General features: G+C 32.3%; 1 protein-coding gene across 1 annotated transcript; it reads right to left on the bottom strand.

Moving 5' to 3' along the window:
* Nucleotides 1–565: 565 nt before the first annotated feature.
* Nucleotides 566–3138, bottom strand: LOC139487820 (zinc finger protein Noc-like). Its single transcript, XM_071272954.1, has 2 exons — nucleotides 2585–3138; nucleotides 566–2209 (listed from the first exon to the last, which is right to left on the bottom strand). Exons 1-2 carry the CDS (start codon nucleotides 2663–2665, stop codon nucleotides 770–772), a joined length of 1521 nt encoding a protein of 506 aa, XP_071129055.1. The 5' UTR covers nucleotides 2666–3138; the 3' UTR covers nucleotides 566–769.
* Nucleotides 3139–9159: the final 6021 nt, after the last annotated feature.

Raw genomic sequence — 9159 nt, 5'->3', positions numbered from 1 at the left:
TAAAGCACCACTACATAACATTTTTTAAATTATTTTGTAGGAAGAAAAATGGTTGTACATGAATTCTTCTGCATTACTTATTTCTGTTTCTTATTCTAGTGTGAATTTTGTATAAAGTTTCTGTCTGGCTCATTAATATTATTATCCCAGTAGCAATCTTTTTTGTCAATTCCTTCAATGTTAAATTTAAATAAAAAACATATGCATTTTAATAATGTGAACCTCGTTTACTTTTCTTAGTTTGTATGTATAACAAATTTTAGAGTTCTAGAAAATAATATCTAGCAGTTGAAAACGTTCGTTATTCTATAATTTGTTGCCAAATCATGATTACTTTTATACATTTCGACAGTCATTGCCAGTGATGTCTATTTATTTTTGTTTAGTTCTTGCAAATCTTGTTGTTACCAAATGTAAAATAAAACGAAGAAGTATTGTTCCTGTGTGAAGTTTTGTTAAATAAGAGAAACAATGTAGCGAGCGTATAAATGATTTTCTGTTAAAATATTCAGTACAGCATTTGTGTGATGTATGGTCTATATTTTAAGATAAAGACAAAATATGCTAATTTTTCATAAATTTTAATGTCAAAATATTTATGACATATTATAAATTATAAATCCATTCATTCTAACAATAATAATTCACTCATAATTTTCCCAATTATATTGGCACATAATTTAAAGTTTTACAGCACTATATAAAACCTTCAGGTTTTGAACCCAGGGATTTCAACTACATTTTAAGAGTCAGTTAATAATAAACAATTTTACGGAACCGAGGCTGCTCCAAGTCGTTGGCTATATAATGCATATGGAGGGTAATATGCTCCTAGAGGAGGAAGAGGTTGTCCAGAAGGATATGATGGAGAGGTTAACGAGGTTTTATATGGATGGTAACGGTTACCACTCAATAGTCCAGGGCTTGCACTTGTTGGGTATGATCGTCTCAAAGAATTCGGACTAAGTCCACCACTTGCATTTAAAGCTTGTAAATGATATGCACTATTTAGTCCTAGTCCAAAATTTGAAGCAACAGCATCAGCAGATGTTGTATGTGTTCTTAAATGTTGTAATAGTTCCTCTGATGTTGTAAAACGTTTTCCACAGAATTCATTCCCTGCAGACACCCAGTTACAAACAATAGGAAGTCCTTGGTGGGCGCTTAGGGCACTATGTGGATAGAGTGATGACAAAGCAGCTGCTTGTCCAAAAGAGGAATGGAATCCTGGAGGTAAAGATGAAGGCATCATTCCTGGAAATCCTAATGAAGATAGATTTTGAAGAGATTTTTCATGAGCACATTGAGCACAACCAGGGGCGTTACACGTTGACGACAAATGCGAATTTTGTACAGTTAATTGGCAATTATTACAGTACGGGTCCCTGCATACAGGAACTAGAGTTGTAGCGCCGGATGGCGTCCTCACACGAGTATAAGAGACATATGGAGACAATGCAGCTGCTGCAGCAGCTTGTTGTTGTTTTAAAGCAGAGTTTTGTGCAGCTACCATTGCTGCAGCACTAGCAGATCCTAGTCCTAACCCAGCATGTGCAGCTAAGGATGCAGAATATCCATGTAATGCGGCTTGATCCAGAGCACTTCCGGGAGGCAAGAAAGGAAATCCAGGATATGATGAAGGGTAAGTATTAAGTCCATGGAAACTTGATATTGATGGATTCATTTGTGGTTTCAAACTTGTTGTACATGATGTAGACAGTTCTGGTGATAGACGAGACATTGTTCTATGGTTTAAATCCGATTTAGATTCTCCGTCCCTGCTAGAACATCGTTTTGATTTTAGATTGTTTGGTGATGTAGAAGACACTGATAGAGATGTGATGGAATGAGAGATGGTTGAGTTGCTGGTTGCAGATTCAGATGATCGAACAGGAGATGAACTTGATGGTGTTTTTGATTTTTCACTCGACTGTCCCGGCGAGGAGGGAATCAACGCTGGAATGTCTACTTTATTTGAAACTGTTCTAAATCCAGGCTTATCTGAGGTATCAATAACTGGAGATTTCACAACACGACTGCTACCATTATTGTTTGACACTGGTCTTTTTACTTCCGGGCTTGAAGATTTATCCTTTTCTGTGTCCTTTTTACTGATGGATGGGATTATACTTTTAGACGGGGAGACATCTTTTCCAATACTGCTACATGTCTGAGCTAGTAGAGCAAGTGGACTTTTCTTGGCATCCAACTGTGAATGAAAATAAAATATATTATACCTCCTTGCTTTAATTAAATTTTAAATCTCATGTAAAACCAATAGTTTTGCAAATTTATAACTATTGAAATAAATTGTTGCATTGTATTGAAAAGGAAACAATTAATTTCATTCCTTTCTTATTTTTTTATTAATGTAAAATTTCATTAAAAATGCAAATTTCATGTAAAAGAAATCTTCACGAGACGGGAAGAAAACAAGATAAAAATGATTGTATGATGAGTTCACAAGGGCATTTTTTGTATGTCATGTCACGTACAACATTTGTATTTTTCTCGTGTATTTTTCCTGGTATTTCAGACATATTAATATTACTAAAAGACTAATATTAATATAAAAAAAGCTTACCGTTGTTGGAAGTGGTTGTAGGTACTCCGGATGAAGGTACTGAGACGACGAGGTCAACATATTTTCGGTAAATAAATACATAAAAGTTTTCTATTCCATATAAAATTTCAAAATTTTGTTCTTTTCACTACGCCTGCCAATCACAGTATGAATGTTCTCGACTTCACATACCGCCCAACGCAACAACAAAATGTCTGACAGCTCTTGTTTGTAAATTAATCGGAGATGAAAGAACTTTACCGCCTTCCAATGAAATAATAAATTATCACCGATAACCCACTGTGATTGGTTGAATTACTCTACATGACGTCATGCGTGATAAGATAATACGATGATTAATGGATATGAATCCCCTCGGCCAATCAACGTCAAGTTTATTAATTCTTGTCGAAGAAGCCGAGGGGAACCATTATGACGGCTTATCAATCAAGTTGATGGTTTAACTGTCAAATTTGAGTGATTTATATCATTCCGGCCTGTTAATACATATAACATCCCGGAGAAATAACTAGGCGACAAATAAATAACTCAAGTAGTAGTACTTAAATTACAATACTGGTGTTTGCTTTAACACAATTCTTCTTAAGATAATTCACCAGAGTTGTATCCGGGCCTTTTCATACATTACCTTTAAAAAGCTTTAGTTAAATATCTTAGTTTAAAATTTTCTGAGGTTTAGAAAGAATGGTATTTTGTGTGACATTAATGATTTCGAACGACCTTGCGGCGCAGATCAAAGCCAAGAGCCATATATTCACTGTGTTATCAATCAATCTTTTACAAGTAGGGTGTTTCTTAACAGATTGAAATTGGCGTGTTGAAAGACTGGCTATCTCTGAAATGACAATTTATACTGTTTACGAGTTACTTCAAAAGAAAATGATATAGATACTAATCTTACACAATGAACATTCCTTCTAAGTGAGTGTTTGAGAGACAAGTGAAATCTCTGCTTTGTCAAACATAAGGTTCTAGGGGCGCCAATTTTCTACTCCAATAAAAATCATTATTGTTGGGTTTGATTATGTCCGGGATTAGAGTTGATAAATGATAGATGTGTATTTGTGGGCCAGTTTGGTGGTCCAACATCCGGTCAAAACATCTATGGTGCACACCTTCTTATTTAACCAATTAGGTTTCCCAAGTAGGTTAACCTCTTTGGGATGGAGAGAGTCTCATTTACACGTGCGTCTCCCCTGAATCCATTGCGTCCGTCACGTTTGTGTTTCCTTAATAAGTCTGAACATAGCCTGTTAATACTGTCGTGCAGTGAGCCAATATCCCAGGCTAGTCTGAATACAGCTGACCGCTGCTTTGTTTGTATGTTGTGTACTAGTAAATCATTTTACTAGTCTACAGGTGCAATCGTGTCTCCCACCTTTACCATTCTGAATATAAATTACTTTAGCTGAAATTAATAATTATGACTCATCAAAGAATGAATTGTATATTTTAATGGAATGCGGATAAATGTTTTAAAAGTTGACATGTAATCAAAAAATAGTAGCATGTTATTATTATTGAATGTAAATGTTTATGTATGATTTGCTCATGGTCACATCATAAACTGACAAATTTGTCGTATAAATGGCGGCAAGTGAAATAATGTCGATCAAACTGACAACGAAAAATGTTATATGATCATGGAAGTTGTCAACTAAAGCGACACCTGTCAGGATTGATGGACTTTTAGACATGCTGTACCGGTTGAAATAGCTTATATTTATTAATAACTAATTGATGGGCAATGTTTTGAGTGTATTGTTTATGAGACATCTAATAATTCATAAATTTCCGCCTTGTATTTGTATAACATAATTTTTTTCTCACTGGGAAGAATATACAGATGTACCTCATTTACAGTTTTTTATAAACACCCCTCTATATGAATATATTGCACAGGAGCTTACAAAAATTAAAAAAATTAAAATACATAGATATGGGAAGATGTGGTGTGAGTGCCAATGAGACAACTCTCCATCCAAATAACAATTTTAAAAAAAGTAAACCATCATAGATCAACGTAAAGCCTTTAACACAAAGCCTTGGCTCACACCGAACAACAAGCTATAAAGAGTCCTAACTTTTTCTTGTAACGAGGGACAAGGGACTATTTCAGCCAAAAATTAATATCCTGTTTCCAAATAAAGATGATGAAAAAAGAAACAGGTTGAATCTTTCATGCTCTGTATACGTCTTCAATTATTTTTATGAGAATAATTTTCACATAATAAAACTATTCGTCTGCATTTTCTGTAGTTAAACCCTATTTGAGAATTCAAAGAATAACGAAAGTTATTCGGAAATGAAAAGCCATGTAACAATCAATTATACAAATATTATTTTTTACTTGAAATTTGTCAAAATGTATAAAAATTCTAAACATTATATAAAGTGTTATATCAAATTTATATTTGCCGGTTCACACAGGAAATATAGATTTTAACCAAAATATACAACAAACACAGACAGTATAGATATAAGACAAAGTAAATAATACATCATAAGTAAGCAATACTAATAATAACTAAGACAAAATAAATAAAAACCTATTTTATTTACTAACTTGTGTGTGTTGAACGTTGTGCAATTCATGAATATTATTTCCATATAAAATGAAGCTTTTATTGTGTGCTTCTTTGTGAAGAGTTTGATGAAAAATTAATTTATCATTCAGGTATTGGACATTTAAAAATGGTTAAAAACTCAAAAAAAGGAAATTTTAAAATGTTCAATGTTATAGAAAAATGTCGGGTGAAGATCAAAGCTATAAAGTAATTTTAGATTCGTCATGAACAAAACCGTAAAATACTTGGAAATAATGATAAAATTTTATTACAAATTTATCAACAGATTCGATCAAATTATTGCTGATTGAAGCTGTAAAAATGACAAATGTTATAGTGAAATGTACATATACCAGATTGAATCGGACGATAGGATCAATGCCCACAAGACAAAAGTGACGGCTTTTTGTCACAATAAAATAAATGTCCATAAGATAAAAGTCGGATCCTTAGGACAAAACAATTACTTCCTAATGTTCTACATTTAAAATCTAAATTTATCAGTACATTTCGATAATTCATTTGAGATATGTAGATATGTAATGTCCTATTTAAGTGATTACAGCATGGGGGTTGCCCTTGTTACATGTCACCGGTGCTACATTTTAAGATATTTTCAATCGGACAGATTTTGTGATCATCAAATAAAATAGCTATGGACAGATGTAAAATAGCTATTTTTAAACTGACCAGTTATAACTAGCTGTTGGTTCGAAATGCTGAATATTTGGTCAGATCTCCTCCCTGGTTTTTGGAGGAAAAAACGAAGAACTAATTCCTAAAATTCAAATAATATTTTTCTTCGTCAAATGAATAAATACAAAATAAACAAGAAGTATGACGCCTTACGTATAATATGAAATATTACCAATAATTACTATAGAGGATAAACAAAAATTTTGACAAAAAGAAGAAAAACAAATAAACCGCAGTTAAGAAAAATTGGAAGAATAAACTGACATATTAGTAATAAACAAATAAATACAAATATAATAGTTTTTTTCTGAATTGAGAAAAAAGTTCTCTCCTTAAGTTTCTATTTAAGAAATATTTTATATTTCAATTCAATTCAATATTTTATTTAAGTCTCATCTCTCAATAATATATAATACAACATTACATTAATGTAAACATATATAAATATAAAAAGAGAGCCATTCTGTACAGAATTACAAGAGACTATAACATTAAAAATTATAGTTAGATAACAAAATAATTAATCTTAAAATTATTAGAACTTTACTAGACAAAGAAAAATATTATTTAAAATGATTCACCACTGACTATGATAAATAAAACATTACGTATAGTGTAACAAACAATAAATCAACAATATTAATCTGATTTACACAAAAACAACATGCAAATTTATTCTTGTGTGTGAATTGCCTGGGAGATGTGAATTTTAATCTGTCATTTTATTATAGTTGATCGACAGATTCATCATTCTTTATAATATTTATGATAGATAAAATCATAATACATCATATAAAATTCTCCCGGGTACAAAATATGAATAAACAAATATTAAGCAACATGCACTCATGTTTATGTAAAAAAAAAATAGTAATAAAACCTGAAAATCGTCTTGTTTTGGAAACATGACATGACAATATTTGTTTACATATATATACATGTACATTGACACATTCGCCATTTCAATTCTCAATTTTACTTCTTTTCCCATTTTTTTTAAAGTTGTTTAAAAAAATTAAAAAATTGTTAATGAGAAAAGTGTTTACTAGATATTTCCAAAAAAGACGCACATAAATTTTGCGAAATATTTTAAATAAACAATGGAAAAGAAATAGAAAAAAGCAAGATAAAACTTTTCCTATTGTCATTTGCATGAGACTACGAAATGGTAGTGTTAGCTTTTATCTTCGTCATATTTCTACAAAGCTTCAACAAATGTTAAAGAGAGAAACAATCATAAGACCAACTAGCATAAACTCTATCAACTTGAATAAGTCGACAAACATTATGGATCATTATGTATTGCTGTTTGAGACTGGAATGATCGTATGGCGACAACACCGTGCCATCAAGTACAAACAAGGCTGGAAGTATTAAGATCAAAAGTAAAGGAAATATTGCAATTCAAAGATACCGTTACAATAAAACAGTTATGACTTCGGTTTATATTCGTGTAATAGGCTGGGTTATATGCACTCGTATATACTGTTTTCACAGAAACTTGCCCCTGTTAGTTAGGTGTAAAATACCCCCTCGAGAGAGACACATTTCGACCAAAGATAGTTTCTTTACAAACTACTCAAATAAACCTGGTATACAATTTTCCTTTTGAAGTATTGCATTAAGAATTTGGGTTTGACAGATTTAATTCAAAATAGTATTAAAAACTCGTTTGATTTTCTTTGTGAAATTTGACAAGTACCCGACTGATGAACAGAATTACACGTCGGCTTTAATTCATCCTAAACATTAGTAGTAATTATAAAGGAGAAGGGATCCCACGATTTGACGCCCATTTTGAAGAGGGTATTAAGTCACAGCTCGACCTCTCCGCCTCCATTGTACGACGTTCGGCCTTTAAGCTGTTTAGACTAGCACACATGCTGTGATCAAAAGAATTCAGGTATGTGTCAATCAAATTTACCTTTCAGGTGCGATGATTGACAGGTAATCTTATTTAGCTGCAGGTTGTAGTATTTGATTGATTTTCTACTTTATAATGTTTACTCTTTACATGGTTGTAATATTCTTGTCGATAAAATCCCTATGTTATATTACCAATCAGGTGAAAATTACATGACAATATTGACAATGTCAATAAGTTTTATATTTGGTTTATAATGGTTACCGAGGACTAGCCTCAAATCTATTCATTTATTTAAACCGTGTTTTGCTTTGTTTAAACTTGACGAGTTCACGGAACAATGTTTTATAATTTAAATCAGATTGTTAAGCTGCATTACTACGTGTTTGATTACTTAATTCGTCATTTACCCTAATGTCAACCATAACATCCCCAGTTAATTTGAAAACGTAGACAGCCTCAATCAACCTCCCGCCAAATTCCAAGGAATCTAAAACGACAACTGCGTGTCTTGGTACCAATAGTAACAAGTGTCTGAGCTCCTAGCACCATTAGTATGTAAATAGTAACAGTTGGTATAGATCAAAGTTACTAACGATAAAAAGGTGACAAAATTAGTATTTGAGGTCAAAAACAAAGCAAAACATTACATTTCAGAGATATATTAATTACAGAGGAACTAATGGAAAAGTTTATTCACGGTTTCCCGACAGATTAGCTTGGTAACAACAGCGCTATCATAAACATGTCATTTTGTGTATATTTTTTGGAATAATGAGGGTAAAATCCTCAATTATAGACGGTTTGTATAATTAAAAGGCGCCATATCCTTGCTTGTTATGGAAATGTAGTCGTTGTATTGAATTTATTTCTTGAAACAGATTAAAAACATGTCACATGAAAGCGATTGCTTCTCGACTAATATTAATAACCACATATACAATCAAATACATCTATCATAGAGCGATTTATCACAATAACTCCTGTTCAATTCCTATTTCAACTTCACACAGTGCATATCAAATCTTATCTGTTTCAACAAATGTTCGCTCACTTTAAAAATGAAAAATTACTGAAACACATACTTTATGACCATTAATAATAACTACAACAGCAAGAAAAACCATTCCATGCATGATGTAGAAAGCAGTTGCAGGATTTTAAGATGGACTTTCAATACATATTCATGCATTACAGAGCGCATTCATTTCTTCTTACCCTGAACCCTCAGCCAACAGACGCACACACGAACTGGGCGTCTAAAACATATTTACATTTGAATAAACAGTCAGTGAGGACTGATATTCACAATTTCAACGTAGCAGTAACCACCGAAGACAATCTCAGTTTCGATTCAGAAAAGAAACCCAAATTAAGGAAACAATTGATGTTCTTGAACTTCAAAACGAGTAGATATGTATATACTGACTGTTTTCGTGACTTATCAT

The sequence above is a fragment of the Mytilus edulis genome, chromosome 9 (genome assembly GCF_963676685.1).
Source record: "Mytilus edulis chromosome 9, xbMytEdul2.2, whole genome shotgun sequence".
Classification (NCBI taxonomy): Eukaryota; Metazoa; Mollusca; class Bivalvia; order Mytilida; family Mytilidae; genus Mytilus; species Mytilus edulis.
The sequence above is the reverse complement of the archived record's forward strand: the minus strand, read 5'-3'. Positions and strand labels throughout refer to the sequence as shown.